General features: G+C 51.3%; 6 protein-coding genes and 1 non-coding gene across 7 annotated transcripts; 1 reads left to right on the forward strand and 6 right to left on the reverse strand.

Annotated features, from left to right (window-relative positions):
* Window positions 1-90: 90 nt before the first annotated feature.
* Window positions 91-1,286, forward strand: ASPVEDRAFT_26243 (uncharacterized protein; the record flags this gene model as incomplete). Its single annotated transcript, XM_040809875.1, has 3 exons — window positions 91-189; window positions 234-915; window positions 1,060-1,286. 3 exons carry the CDS (start codon window positions 91-93, stop codon window positions 1,284-1,286), a joined length of 1,008 nt encoding a protein of 335 aa, XP_040665190.1.
* A 2,439-nt stretch (window positions 1,287-3,725) lies between these two features.
* ASPVEDRAFT_125015 (uncharacterized protein) lies at window positions 3,726-4,097 on the reverse strand (the record flags this gene model as incomplete). The annotated part of the gene is made up of 1 exon (XM_040806236.1): window positions 3,726-4,097. One exon carries the CDS (start codon window positions 4,095-4,097, stop codon window positions 3,726-3,728), a length of 372 nt encoding a protein of 123 aa, XP_040665191.1.
* A 2,212-nt stretch (window positions 4,098-6,309) lies between these two features.
* On the reverse strand, window positions 6,310-6,423 carry ASPVEDRAFT_t37. Its single transcript has one exon. It is a non-coding gene; the product is annotated as a tRNA-Leu (tRNA).
* Window positions 6,424-7,286: 863 nt separating this feature from the next.
* Window positions 7,287-8,941, reverse strand: ASPVEDRAFT_38859 (uncharacterized protein). Its single transcript, XM_040811786.1, has 2 exons — window positions 8,891-8,941; window positions 7,287-8,833 (listed from the first exon to the last, which is right to left on the reverse strand). The coding sequence occupies exon 2, from the start codon at window positions 8,826-8,828 to the stop codon at window positions 7,449-7,451; it is 1,380 nt and encodes a 459-aa protein (XP_040665192.1). The 5' UTR covers window positions 8,829-8,833; window positions 8,891-8,941; the 3' UTR covers window positions 7,287-7,448.
* Window positions 8,942-9,347: 406 nt separating this feature from the next.
* ASPVEDRAFT_124541 (Zn(II)2Cys6 transcription factor) lies at window positions 9,348-11,216 on the reverse strand (the record flags this gene model as incomplete). Its single annotated transcript, XM_040806188.1, has 3 exons — window positions 9,348-10,244; window positions 10,296-10,439; window positions 10,485-11,216. 3 exons carry the CDS (start codon window positions 11,214-11,216, stop codon window positions 9,348-9,350), a joined length of 1,773 nt encoding a protein of 590 aa, XP_040665193.1.
* A 441-nt stretch (window positions 11,217-11,657) lies between these two features.
* On the reverse strand, window positions 11,658-11,965 carry ASPVEDRAFT_81042 (uncharacterized protein; the record flags this gene model as incomplete). Its single annotated transcript, XM_040816967.1, has 3 exons — window positions 11,658-11,680; window positions 11,741-11,793; window positions 11,856-11,965. The coding sequence occupies 3 exons, from the start codon at window positions 11,963-11,965 to the stop codon at window positions 11,658-11,660; spliced, it is 186 nt and encodes a 61-aa protein (XP_040665194.1).
* Window positions 11,966-12,453: 488 nt separating this feature from the next.
* On the reverse strand, window positions 12,454-14,561 carry ASPVEDRAFT_26248 (uncharacterized protein; the record flags this gene model as incomplete). Its single annotated transcript, XM_040809877.1, has 6 exons — window positions 12,454-12,758; window positions 12,819-12,990; window positions 13,045-13,566; window positions 13,613-14,001; window positions 14,046-14,441; window positions 14,489-14,561. The coding sequence occupies 6 exons, from the start codon at window positions 14,559-14,561 to the stop codon at window positions 12,454-12,456; spliced, it is 1,857 nt and encodes a 618-aa protein (XP_040665195.1).
* Between the last annotated feature and the right edge of the window lie 356 nt (window positions 14,562-14,917).

Here is a 14,917-nt window from a genome sequence, read left to right on the forward strand (position 1 = left end):
CGGGGAAGTTGTCGATTTCAACACACTCCTTCCTTCGCTTGATTGATACCTGGAAATTTTCCGAATCAATTGACCTTATTGAACACCACGATGATCTACTCTACTCTGTTGACTGCGAGTCTTGTTACTTCAGTGTACGGACATGGCTACCTAACTGTCCCAGCAAGTCGCACCCGGCTTGGATTTGAGGTAGGCTTCGTCCATCCATCCTCAAAGCATATCTAACTCTCTAGGCCGGCATCGATACATGCCCCGAATGCTCAATCCTAGAGCCAGTCTCACCCTGGCCCGACCTTGAAGGCCCACAGGTCGGCCGCAGCGGACCCTGCGGATACAACGCCCGCGTCAGCGTCGACTACAACCAGCCCGGCGACAGCTGGGGCAACGAGGTCGTGGAGACCTACGCCCCCGGCGACGTGATCGAGGTACAGTGGTGCGTCGACAATAACGGCGACCACGGCGGCATGTTCACCTACGGCATCTGCCAGGACCAGAAACTGGTCGACAAGTTCCTGGACCCGGACTACCTCCCGACAGAGGCCGAGAAGCAGGCCGCCGAGGACTGCTTCCTGGAGGGCGAGCTGAAGTGTACGGATGTTGATGGACAGGAGTGCGGTTATAGTCCGGATTGCACGGAGGATGAGCCCTGTTGGCGTAACGACTGGTTTACGTGCAATGCGTTTGAGGCTGATTCTAACCGTGGCTGTCAGGGCGTTGACGGGGCGGAGTTGAACTCGTGTAAGACTACGATTGCCGGTGGGTATACTGTTACGAAGAAGGTGAAGATTCCGGACTACTCGAGTGAGCATACGCTGCTCCGGTTTAGATGGAACTCGTTCCAGACGGCGCAGGCGTATCTGCACTGTGCGGACATTGCAATTTCGGGCTCTGGTTCTGGAAATTCTAGCTCTAAAGGTACTTTACCACCACCTCTACATCTACATCCACATCTACAAGGCAACTTGCACTGCCAAGGCCAGCCCCCTCCCCGTGACATTCGAACTTGCGAGCACAGCTGACGCAGAGAAACTCTTCATTACCGGCTCAATAGCCAAATAGGGTCTTGGTCTCCTGATGATGCGGTTGCGCTGTCTGATAGTGGCTACACCGAGTCGAATCCGCTGTGGACTGCAACAGTGGAACTGCCTGCGGGCACGGAAATCGAATACAAGTTTATTAAGAAAGGGGGCAGTGATGTTACATGGGAAAGTGACCCGAACCGGAGCTATACGGTGCGTACTGGCTGCGACGGTGAGAAGGCGACGGTCACTGGGACGTGGCGGTAGGCCTGGCTTGGGATTTCATATGTCATGTACTCCGTACAGTGTATTTATTAAATAACAGTCGTTCCTTCATAAATTGCAAGCTTAAGTTGAGCCAGTGTGACTAAAACGAGCCACCAGCTGCCGGGAACTAAAAATGCAGTGCAGGCGCTAGAAAAAGGGAAGGTAAACGATTGGCCAGTTCCTGAGCCGCAGACTTGCGTTCGGCTAAGAATGCACTGCCTGCATGCAACATGCCAACGGCCAATCGCTCGTCCCCACAAACAGTTAAGCCCTCCAGAGCACTAAAATTGCAGTGTGTGCACACTACTCCGTAGTCCCAGCTCTGCTTGCATCTCATCTCGTGCCAATAACATTGACTACTCAACAAAGATGGGTGATTTCGAGGTGGATTGGGGGCTGTAGTGCCTGATCACAGAACCCACTAGAAAGAAAAAACACCTTGGCTGATGGAATGGAAACCCTTAGGACTGATATATTGCCTTTGAGAGTGATACCCATTCTCAGCAGGCTGCTCAGGTTAGAAAATACGACCTCAAGTGGGCAGTCGGTGTAGTCTAAGCATACCCATAGATTCGACCGCTGAGGGCAGTTGGGCGTAGGTAATGAAAAAGTGCTGTAGGCTGGGATGCGCTGTGAGGAAGCAGAACTTGGATCCAGCTAACCCCATAAAGCCCGGTATACCGGACTCGGGCTCTAGGCTAACCCAATCTGCTATTACGACGTAAGTATTATATACCGTTTATTAGTTGAGAGTAGCAAGCTTTTGCATAAATTGTGAACCTGAACCAGTGCGTGACTCATAAGAGCCACCAGCTGCTGTGAACTAAAAATGCAGTGCAGGAGGCGAAAACCTGGTCATTATCAATGATTGGCCAGTTCATCAGGAGGATTTTTGCATGACGGACATAACAGGGCGTGCTGGAGCTTATAGAGCGGGGCTGTTAAGCCCTCCTGCAGACTAAGATTGCAGTGTTCGTACATTGTCCAATAGCCATCGGAGACTAAAAATACAGTCAGCAACCAGTTTATAACTCGTGATACTTGGCTGATGTCAAGGCTAGAAGGAAAAGTGATGCCAAATATCGTCTACAGACTATCGGATGCTCGCCGGGCTTCTCAGTCTGGGAAATACAACGTCTAGTGGATAGTCCGTACAACAACTACACTGCACGATGTCACCGCTGGGAGGCGATGCCAGGAAGTAGACTTCGCCTTTATGTCTACCTGCTTGTGACTAATCAGAGTTGCAGTTTTCCAACTCCTCCAGGGCCCTAAAAATGCAGTACTTCCGAACCAGTTCACTCACGACAAAGCCTATCAACAGCCCCTAGGGACTACAAATGCAGTGGGATTGCCCCTGTGCCTTTCCCGGATAGCTGTGGCTGGCTGAAGGCAAAGCCACCAGTCCAGAACCTTCATTCTGGTACCGATCTCTGAGAGATTCAAGGGCTGCCCGAGACTAAAATTGCAGTACAGGTTGCCAAGCGCATTCCACGCTTTACTAAGACTGTCAACGGCCCCTCGAGACTAAAAGTGCAGTGATAACGATACGGCCCCGACCAAGCCGCCGATCAACTCAGAATGAAATTGGTAGCCTTCGTTCTGGACCCAATCTCTAGAGATCCAAGGACTGGCCGAGACTAAAATTGCAGTACGCCGGCGCTGTGTGCAGTCGTCTGATATTTGATCCACCCACCAAGCTTCCTGGGCACTAAAAATGCAGTGTGGGACACAGCAATACGTCGCCTCACTTTGAGTGATTGAGTGAGTCGCCAGAGTTGGGGTATATCATATAACCATTTACTCCACGCTAGCGGTGGAAGCCGTACAATAAGTTATCTACAGAAAATGTCTTCTAAATAAGTATAAAGTATAGAAAGGGGAATGGAAGAATGCTCCAACTAAATATTATAATTTATGTATAGATATAACTTTCCTTAATATCATCAAAGAGAAATTTCACTCTGCTCGCGAGCCTGGTCTACCGAACAGTCTGGGAGAGACTGAAGATGAATGTGACTAGGGTGCGCAAGGCCGCCCAGCCTCGCGAGCTGTCAACGCGCCCAGGGCCCTAAAAATGCAGTGCTAGGCAGCAGCTGGAGTTGAATGGTGACTGCACCATTCAGTAACCAACCAGGGCTTGCAAAGTGTGGGGTGCATTGAACCTTCAGCCACAGAAGATCGTTTGCTACAGGGATAATTTAGTTTACGGAAGAACATAGTCAAATAAGTCCATCATATTAACAACTTCCCCTCTAGCAACAATGCAAAGGAATGACAATACAGATCTGTAAGAAAGCAATATTAATCAAAATGGGCGACACTCGCCAACCCGTCTAGAAGGAATGACAATTAAGATATAAACAAGGCTATTGTAACTCCATTCCTCGCATCAATGAGGGGAAGCAGGCACATCTCCGCCTATCTTGCCAGGACGTTCTAGACACAAGCGATAGTGAGAGAGTCGGGGTTGACACCAGTGTCCTGGGGGAACTTGGCGTAGTTCTGGCGGCCGTTGACCGAGACGACGTCGACCCAGTGGCCGTTGTCGTTCTTGCCGGTGACTCTGCAGTTGGCGCCCTCGACGACACCCGAGGAGATCAGGACGGAGTCGACGTGGAAGGGGTTGTACAGCTCGGGGTAGTTGGCCTTGACGGAGACGGGGTGGTTGTTGGTTGGGATGTCGGCGGCCTGGCCGTGGCCGCTCTGCTCGTTGGTGAAGACGACGGTGCGTGAGCCATCGGCGCGGATGGTGAGGGCTGAGGCAGAGGCGGCCAGGAGGGCAACGGCGGTGGAGGTGATGAACTTCATTGTGTAAGGATGTTAAGAGTTAAGACTGTTGTCTAGATTTGGTAGAGTAGTAGTGTTGGACTGGGACTAGAGGCTAGATTGATACTGGATAAGAGACGAGTAGAGGCAGGAAGCACCGACTCTTTATACCTTTTCCTCTGGGCTCTATTCAGGCATCGCCACGGCAGCGTTGCAGAGTCATAGCGTCGCAGTATCCAAGATCTAAATCAAGACTGTCCGGTGTCTGTCCCAGTGTCAAAGGATCAGAAACATGTCATATCAAGCTTACAGGGCTGTCGCGGTGGAGCCCAAGGTTGCACGCCAGGATCTATTATTTGTCTATATTTATCCCCGGTAGTAGCGGCATGATCTTGGATTGCAATTTCCGTGGCTCCTCCATCGAGCCAGCTAACAATGCTTCTTGTCACCGGACTGCGTGGGCCAGGTTGCCTTTTGCGGACAGCAGCACCAGTGGCTTGCCAAGTTCGTATGTCTCTTCCATGTCTCACTCTGACTGTATCCATGTCCAGCTTGCAGCTGAAGTACACCTGGGATTGCAACCAAGTCTAAGCAATTGTTCTGGTCCGTAGGTATGGGTCTCGCAAGACAAGACAAAGAACTACGGATGTAAACCTCCGATGAGACTCATGAGGTCAGAAAGGACAGTCCAGAAGCCCAGCTTGGTCGAGCTGGATACCAGCGCGGGGGAATACGAACATCTGCATCTGCACGAACCCCAAGGTGAACGTTGCCGAGCCTGTCGGTTGAGGGCTGTGTCCTGATGGTCAGTGCGAGCCCGCATCAAAGTCCAAAATCAGAGCCAACAGCCCGGGCTGTACGATCCTTTCCCAGAATAGTACGAACTTGTACAGCCTTAAGTTTAGACGAGGCAGTGTCTATCAACCACGGGGGAACGGGGGCGGATGCTGCATTCCCCAGGTTCTGCAGCTTGGCTGACGTCGAGAGTCGGAATCCGCGAGGTCGAGTATTCTCGGAAGTCGGCATCCTTCACCGTCCCAAAAACATGGCGTTAGGCGTGCCAGATCGTGGTTGGCGAGTCAGAAAGGCATCTGGAACCTGGCGACTGGCACTGGTGACACGCCTTAAGGCTGAACTTTGTTCTAGACAAGGCTGAGTGCCGATGTGCTTATTGGGCACCCCGTACAAGTCTCTGGGTCCCAAAATAACCCCGGCCTTGCGAGCTGGGCTCTGTCAGCCGCGCGGAAGCTGCTTCCACTATTCGCCGGGGTTCCATGGTTGATATTCGGGGAACCCTCCGGCGTATATCTAGTCCGGGTCAGAATGCAACTCGAACAGCACGCCCCAAATGGCAGAAATTAATTCGTACGATCGTGGAAGTTGATGTCAGTTGTTACACACAATACAAGCAGACATCGTCTGCAGCGAAGATATCATGATGCCCATGTCGGTCATTCACGGCGAACCTTGGAACCAGCCGGCCGTAACCACAGCAAATGCACGGTTGCGGCCTACATTGACGTAAAGAACTCTACCCAGCGTCCTCTTGCAGTCCACAACTCCGATCGATCTTGTATTGCTGACCACCATCGCAAATATGCCGTAGGCTTGAGTTTAGCAGATCGTACGATCGACCTTCGAGCTGATCGCGTAACCATCTAGTTTGACATATTTCAATTTCATCCATGTACACCGATTCCAAAATCCGGTGTAGTACAAATGAGCTGCACACCGGACTCAACAACACGTGGGACTTATCCATACCTGTCATATGCACGATTTCTGTCGCTGGCTGCCTCACGATGATCTGTGCTTGTGGATCCCGTTGATAGTCCATTTTCTTCGCAAGTTTAGGCATGCAGAGTGAACAGTGTGGTATACCGGCCGCACAGACACCAGTGTTGAGAGCGAGTGACCTGGAGTAAGCAGAGTTGGGAAGCTCGACGATGATGATGAACACCATGCTGGGAAGTACCAGGGAATGGTCTGCTCAAGGGTATCATAAGTGACCAGCATATTAAACTTTTTGAATGCCTTGGGTGTCTTCTCGCGAGGCACGCATTTGTACTATCACGAACGTTGCCAAAGTCAGGTTGGATAGATGAAAGAATAATTTTGAAGCGAGAATTCATTTCGAATAGATAGCTGTGTTAAACCCAAGATTAGGGATTCATCATGCATACCCTCGGCGTCCTCGGATTTCTTTTTACGAGTGAAGCCAAAGGCTTGGAAAAAAAACCAATTTCAAAATTGTTGACAAGGGTGGGATTCGAACCCACGCTCAATTAAGAACACGGAAATTTATAGAAATTTTCAGTAGTCCAGGTACCTCCTGAACCGTGCGCCTTAACCACTCGGCCACCTTGCCAGGTTGATAACAAATTTGTTTTCAGTTCAGGCTATATTCATCATGGTGTTATGTTAGAAACATGTCCAATTTAGCCTCATTCGCTCTCGAATCAAACATGATTCGAACCTTCAAGGGTTCCGGGATTGTTCAGCAGCCTGGGTCTGATGGCTGTAACCCACTCAACGGCGACTTGCGTCCCTGGTGGGTCGTTATAGGTAGGGACCGTGGACGGGAGTGGGCTCGGCATGCTACTTTTGGCGTATCCTACAGACCAGGGAACAAAGAAAGCCGTCGAGCCGACCGTGTAACAAACCTCTCGTCGACTTTGTTGAAACGAACTTTTCTTAGATGGATTATCGGTTCTAAAATTCGGTGTAGGGCAAATGCGGAGCCATGTTCGAGATGAATACCATGGCTTGGCTCTGTTCTGGTACGCATCATTTATATATTCCGATAACAATGGTCCAGGGCTGACTACCTAACTACGACAAAGGCGTGCCTAACCCTGATAATTGGTAGCGTGAAGTCGTAAGCTGGCAAGGTGATGTTCATGGCCAGAAACTAGGTTGCCTTTCTGCAGTCACGGGAAGAAGTGCGCCAGTAGCACGAGCGTTTCCCTGGCCACTGGAGCCGCCAACGGAGTCATAGATATCCTTATACAGGATGGCCACCGCAAGGCGATAGATCCTATACTTACTCGCGAGGGTCTGAAGTCTCAGTGGATTGATATTATTGATCGGACGAAGAAGAAACAGGTGGAGAAATATATGTAAATACACCTGTTTATAGTTGGATATGAGCTACGACTGCAGCATAAAACAGATGGTTTTCCGAGACCCGATATTCAAGGCTAGTGCTAGTAGATTACCATTTACCCTGTAGTAAAGACTGCCGTGCAGGAGACTATACAGCCTAATCCTATGATACTTCTTTTTTTGCATGTGCTTCCATTTCTTCTCTTTTATTGACATATTGAATGAAGGTAGCAATAATCTAAATCATAATAGATTTACACCAAACATTCATATATACTCGTTATAATATTACAACCCCATACTATCAACCACACTCCTCGTATAATTCCACAACGGGGTCGAATAGTCCGTGCAGAACGTATACCCTGTATAATACGTGCTCTTCACGCCCTGCAACCCATAAAGCCGCTTATAAAACCCGTTCTTAATATCCTCAATCGGCACCATCAACGTCTCAGGCGAATGCGACGCAAAGGCCGCAAGTTCCGGCTCTCGACCGTCCTCGATCTTGAATGTTCCTGCCTTGCTCATCCGCTTGATGTCGTTGATTACCATCTCCCGCGCCGCGGATTCAGTGAGGTTATCCTCGCCCACGATCTTGGACATGAAGTACCCCGGCTCGCCGGAGTATTCGAAGGACCATTGGAAGGGTGTTGTGGGGAGGCTCCCTGGTTGGTTGTCTGGGTTTGTGTTGAGGATGTTGAACCCGTCGGGGATGGCGGTGTTGGTGATCGCCGCGGCGTAGTAGTTCTTATGTGTCCATTTCGAGAAGAGAGATTTCTCCTCGTCGCCGAGATCGAAGCCTTCCAGTTTAGAGAGGGTTGGCGGGAATGCGATGAGTAGTTTTTTTGCGCGGATCAGTTTCTTAGAGCCCGTCTTGGAGTTTTGGATTGTGACCTCCACGCCCTTTTCTGAGCGATCGGTGTGCGTGGCGATACTGTCGTAGAAGATGTTAGTCGAGTCGTCGATGTAGTTCGCTGCGGCGTTGAAGAGCTCGTCCGTCCCGTTCTTCGGCGTGATGTACCCGCCCTGCAGGAGGGCGTCGATCTGCGGGACGCCGAAGTTCTGGATCACGTAGATGAGCGGCTGGTCGAGGATATTGCCGACGTTCTCGGCGAAAGTGAAAATCAGGTTCAGTGCGCCTTGGAGGGCGTGTTCCTCGACGAATTCGCGGAAGGGCCGCAGCAGGACTTCGGGGATCTCATCGGGGAGGTAGTATGCGCCTGTGGAGAGGTAGTCGAACTGCTCAATCGCGTTGCGATACAGTGTAGCCGCGACGACTGTTGTGAGGAGTTCGCTTGATGGAAGCACGCGCTCGCCGGTGTCGAAGTTGACGTTTTGCGAGATGAACGAGCCCGGGAGGAGAGGCTCGTATTCGACGTTTAGCTGCGAGAAGAAGTCCTTTGAGAGCTCGTTGTTGAAGTAGCCCTCTACCCCGTAGTTGACGTGCTTTCCGTTCGGCAGGTACAGCGTCTCTGCGTGGCCTCCGAGTCGGCTTTTCTGTTCGACGAGCGCGACGGATTTCCCTTGTGCGCGGAGTTGGACGGCCGCGTAGGTCCCTGTTGCACCGCCGCCGAGGATCACGACGTCGCGGTCGATCGTGTCCTGTGCGGCTGTAGCAGTGGATATGGCCAGGGCGGCGTTGAGAACGTTGAAGGCGAGACGCATAGTGACTGTATTGTTCTTCTTGATGAGCGTGTACCAGAATTGCGGGAAAAGGGGCGTAATGCCTTTTAAGCCGGAATGCTATTCCAGCCGAGGATCGCTTAAGAGATCAAGATTGAGCCTGGCATTTGCTTGCCTTGCTGTGGGAGATATAATTCGCCAAGAATGCCTCTGTGATGGGCCGTTTAATCGTCAATGGTATGGATCATCAGGAGGAAGCAATAGTCAGTGGGTCGACCCAATGAATCGGGCTGATGGGCTCCAATGCGATCGTGAAACGGGAACCTGTCCCATGCAGCGAACCCTTTGGCGAGTCAGTGGTCTTGAGCTGGATTGTCGAGGCTGGTATGAAACGTCGACTTGCTGTCATCTGTCATATCGTATAGATCAGTCTCGTTGGGTGCTGATATCGTGGCTCGAACTCGCGGAAATTGCACGTTTCGTCTGCGAAACTGGCCTTGTTACATTATTCCTGTCTATCTATCCAGGAGAGCCATCGATAGATGCATACTGCATACATGGCTAACAGGCTTTGAGCATCGAGCTCCAAGCACTAATAACAAACCGATTATTCCGCGTGCGGTCCGTCTCGAGGAAAATGATACTGCCGTCCTCGGCGTCATCCAGGTCCTCGAAATATCCGGCCTCGATCTCCATGATTTCTACTACCGCAAGGGCCTGGTCAATGCCCATCGCATGGCCGACTATTTTGAAACATTCAATCACCCATAGCCGCATCGGGTGCCCTCGGCACTCGGTGGCGCCGGCGACGGCTAATGGCCAGAGAAGTAACAGAGCGCCAATATATGTTTGGGATGCGGGGATACCGCGGCCGGAGCCGAGGAGGGAATCGGCTCCAAGATGGTATGGGACGCTGGCGCATATGTCCAATGCCAGATCGCGGGTTGTCTTTCGTAATTCGGTGCACTGTCGTTGTAGGTCTTTCCCTGGAACCAGGCCAGCCGGTCGGGAGATGCGGCGGAGGCAGCCGATGATGATTTCGCACAGCAGGATGCGTGAGTAGCGGTATTGGTTCCAGGTGTGGCAGATCCAGAGGTCATTGTATAGGTGGTAGCGGTTTTTGTACAGGGGCGGGGTGCAGCCGGATGTTGTGCTCCAGGAGAACGCTGGCTGTGGTTGTGACGGTGGGTATTCGATCGTAGTGTATAGGAATTCGGGCGGACCGGAGGCAACCCACGCTGTGAGGGCTGCTTCCATGGAGTAGGCTCTTGAGAGGATCTCGCCGATGTCTGAGAGCCCGCCGCTGATGATCTCGGCGCGCAGGTTGGAAAGCTGGCCGGTGATGTAGATGACGCGGTCGCAGTAGCCTTCCATATGGGGGCGGAGATACATTGCGATCTTGTTGCAGTCCAGGAGGGATTCGGGGACAGGGAGTCCGCATTGCAGGCAGCTTATAATCTGTATAAGGTTAGTGGTGGCAGCCATATTGTGGTGGACTGGTGGGCATACAATCTGGAAGCGTAACTGGATAAAAAGGCTGAGACTTTCTGTATTCTGCAGCTCTTCCTGGGTCCGCATGTCCAGCAGTGCAGAAGCCCCGTAGATATGTCTCGTCCAGCTTTCGACCGTGCCCATCGTTCGATTCGTTATAAGCTGGACATGTTAGTCAGGTCTAAAGATAAGCTGATCAGAACATACCTCAAAAAGCGCCAGTAACAGTACAGCAGACAATGTCGCATTACTTCTTGACTCGACAGGGTTTATAACAGCCTGCGACATGAGAGTGAGTGCCTGACTATACTCGCGCGAGGCATTCTGTTGCAACTGCAGAGCACTCCCCCCATTACGCCGTGCCCGAGCAAGCATTGCCGATCCGGCAGCAACCAAACTCGCCATCCTGGTCCTTTCGCCCAGCGATACATTCGTTCGGGCGAGGACCCCCGGGTCGAAATCGATCATGAACAGTGCGCCGGACCATGCGTTATGGCGCAGGAACCAGCTGATCGCTTCGTCGCGGGTCGGCTGGTACGACGGGCGCAGTATTTCTAATTGATCTATTCCTCCGTCCTGCCAGGAATACGGCGAGCTAGATGTCGATGTCGGTGTTAATTCTAATGTTGATGTTGATGCCCGTCTGTCCAGCACACTCGATGGTGAGACAGCAGCTGAGCCTGAGCCTGCAGACTGCGCGTTGCCAGCATCGCGCGATTTCTTCGTCGTCTTCGGTTTCGTTTTCCTTTTTGAAGCAGTGGGCCTGCCCACTGTCTGCAGGCTCCTGTCCTGGAACATCAACGACAGGGTATCGTGGTAGCCCGGACAGACGTGGCCGTCGCGCTTGCACTGCAGACAATGCGGCCTGGTCTGGTCGCAGGCGATCTTCCGCGATCGGCAGCCATGGCAGCCTTTGCTTGGGCGCCCGCGGGTGACCATTGTGAGAGGTGTGCTTGTGATGATGGGGAGGAGAGAGAAATTGTTGGGAGGAAGAAGCGGAATGGGTCCGGGGGCGGGGAAGATGGAGCTGGCGGAGTGCGCCGCGATCTTCATGCTGACATTATTCGCTTGTTATTCCCATTCTTATCCGAGCTATACGGGTACGGTATTACTATCAAACAGAACATGATGTACAAAGTCATAAACTTTATTTATTTCTTATATACCGTCACCGTCATCATCGATTATTCCCCCCACCTTAATAAAGAGAGGCAGGAGTGCCTGGAAGCTTGAGAAGCCACTCCTGGTTCTTCCCCCCATGCTCCCCGGGTTAGCATGTTCAGGGCAGCTCAGATCAGCAACATACACATATCCTCCGGCTCCGGTTTTGGCCGCCGTAATCTTCCAGCGGATGTTCTTGTTTGTAAGCGGGTGTAGGTTTCACGTGAGCACGACGTTATCCCCTATATCATAGTCAGCTTGGGATGTTCTTTATGCCGGTTGCGCCATTGATGATGAAGTACTCATCATCACCGGCGTGGGCAATCTGTCATCTCTCGTTGGCAGTGCCGGACTTCTGGCTATCAACAGTCAGTATCGACCCGTTGGGATGGGAATAGTTGTAAAGAGGATACGGACGAGCCGATGATTTCGGTTCCGTCTGCCTTGTATGAGCCCGTCAGGTTCACCACAGTGTTTGTAGCGACGGACTCGAGGATGTAGATGCCAGGGCCGGTGTAGTCACTCATACTTCCAATGGGTGGTGTAGAAGACGGAGATGAAGTTTTCTTTATAGCTTCGTGTCAAGGTCTTTCACAAGCACAAAGCCACTACTTGTGTCATTAGGTGAGATAATACAGCATGATTCCCAACCAGATCTGCAAGTTAGCACCAGCCGAACTCAGGAAACATTGCAATTAAACCACTTAAAATTACATCACATCAAGCACCATGTCCCGCCAATACCACGGTCATTGTTGCTCAGACGCGGGCCGTGCGGGAGATCGCGAGATCGGATCACGGTTCATGCAGTGCCCTCACAGATCTGCGGGTTGTGTCTAAGATGGAAGGACGGCCTGGATTCATTTACATCTCCACGTACTGGAACGTGGAGATCTGTTATTGGTTGGTATGGACGACATCCATAGTCTATCATGCTTTCAAGAGGTTCTTCTCAGAAGCCAACATATATTGTCCTTTACAGCAGACTGCGACTTTATACTTTGACCAGGTCTCTCTACGCCCCCAGCAACTGGTTAATCCACTCGTCAACATCCCACTGGAAGTCAACAGCCCCAGGATGCACAGTGAAGAGTCCATTCTGAAACGCCTCTACATCTGCCAGCATCTGCCCGTGGCCCTTCGATCCAAGGTTCCCAGCGTTGATCATTTCGTCGAGAAGCTGCTTCGCCGTGTCATATGTATCCCTATCATCGGACTTTTCTTCGCAACTGCCAGGCCACCGCGAATTCACTGACATAGCCAGAGAGAGTATCATAAGACCCGAGAAGAGATGCAGGCTTTCCCAGAAACCGAAGCGGGCTGTCACGATCTATCAGCATTTCATTTCAGTGCAATCTCTAGGAGGCGAGGCTGGCATACTCATTCGCTCGCAGCCGCGCAGATCGATTATTATTTTCAGGTTTGTTCGCGCTGCTCGGAGACAGGTGTTTGTGAGGAATTTGAGGTCGTCTTGGTATGCTTTCACTGTGTCGCCGGCGAGGAGGTAGCTGATTTGTTTGAGGAAGAGAGGGCGTAGAAGGAGGACAAAACACTAGAGGTACCTTATTAGCTTGAATTTGAATATGGTGATACCGGTGGGGGATACCTGGTGATATCGCTGGTAGACTGACGCCAGACATCGATCGGGCATTTGTTTCATTGCCGGTGGCATCCCGTTGTCCACATTGAACGACATGCGCGGTGGCAGGCGTGCTCGCACTTCTTCCAGTCTATGGAGAATGGACCGAGTTAGATCGCCGACATTTGTCGTGTTGTCTTTCCGGATACTCCGCATATTCTCGCAGATATCGGCGTGGATAAACGCCAGTTGGACCTGTGTCGTCAATGTCTCGGCATCATAAAACTCTTTGGCTTCCTCTGGAGAGAGCATGGAATCATCAGGATATGTCTGCTCTACTTGCTGAACCTGGAAAGCAGGCGGGAGGCCCATCTCGGTGCTTGTCATCCGATCAATGCAGTACGTTGTCCACCAGATTCGCTTGCGATGTTCCACCTCTGACGTTGGCGAGGACGGTTTATGCAATTTTAGCATGTTGGACATTCGAACACTCAATCCCGCGTACATGTATGCTGCCTTTTTCCGATTCAGACTGTAGGAGTAAAAGGCCTGTCCTTCGTCAGTGTTGTTTGAGTCGTCATAAATGTATACTTACCACCAGATTCAGCGCTTCGACCTGCTCGATGGAAGGGTCCTCATAGCGAACATTCAAAAGAGACAACGCCTGTTCAAAGAACTCCGTTCCTGGTGCTACCTGGCTATCACTATTTGTTGATGTATCTGGAGTAGCTCCATCTCCCAGTCGGATCTCTGGCGCTAACTCAGAGTTGTAGGTCTCCCCTTGCGCAAATACAACAAGCAGGCGGCATAGCCAGAGTCTATCAGTTAGTTCCTTTGCTTTGGGGTCTTTGTATGTAAGCTCGAGCCTCCTCCGGAACGTCTCTCGTTTGAACCAATGCCAATCATGACCAATGAACACGGCGAACCGGTCTAGCAGGGTGAGGGCGTACGGGTATGGCGGAAGTTTGAAAGAGCAGGGAGGATCTGGTTTTGTTAGTCTTTATCACGAAAAGCGATTCTGTTCTTACTTAAGGTATCAGAGTCGAGATGGTAGTACTCATACGCCTGCCGCTGTACAGACTGGGTCTCAATGAACGGACTAGCCCCAACCGTAGGGAATTCAGGTCCAGCGAGCACAATGGTCGGCGAATGCAGTTGCTTCAAGCCAGAGACAAATACCTCCGACGTCGGGTCTTCGACAAGCGGGTCTGATAGATTGCTACCAACGACTTGGGGTTCTGTGCTCGGTGCGAGATTCACATCCACCGGAGTAAGCGGAGGATGGCCAGCCGGGATACCATGTCCAATATTTGCAACTCTGGCCTCCAGGCTGCGAAGATAACTCTCAGCAACGGAGACATTGCGGTCTCGGTTGGGATACTCGCAGTCGCGATTTGCGAGGCGGCAATTCCGACATGGTTTTTCTGGATGTGTTATGCTTGAATCCGAGAAATCAGGGATGGAGGCTTACCCCGCGAGCACTTTACTTTACGTTTGTAACAGCGATAACAGGCAGTGTTTATTCGGGGGCTTGAGGCCTGCATTGTGATGTCGTGCAGACGGCTGTCGTGATAGTGGAAACAAGAAGCCCGAGATGCGGGGAAGATTGCAGTTGGAGTCACTCCGTTCGATCCTTATCAAGCACTAAATCAGCCAATGAGCTGGAAAATTAAGATAATAGATATTGTTGATTTAATCCATGGATAACGATTACCGATATCCAGCCCGTCGGCTTTGCCATGGCTATAGCATTCACTATACCCAAAGCCATCAGAGGCCCGCGTGTACTGAATTTATGGTATAATCCCAATCATATAAATATTCATTCCCCGCTGACATTACGACTCGAAAATAGGTCCCACAGATGGTACATTTACCTGCCTAGTCTACCCGGCCCAGG

Source organism: Aspergillus versicolor (assembly GCF_001890125.1).
Source record: "Aspergillus versicolor CBS 583.65 unplaced genomic scaffold ASPVEscaffold_2, whole genome shotgun sequence".
Lineage (NCBI taxonomy): Eukaryota > Fungi > Ascomycota > Eurotiomycetes > Eurotiales > Aspergillaceae > Aspergillus > Aspergillus versicolor.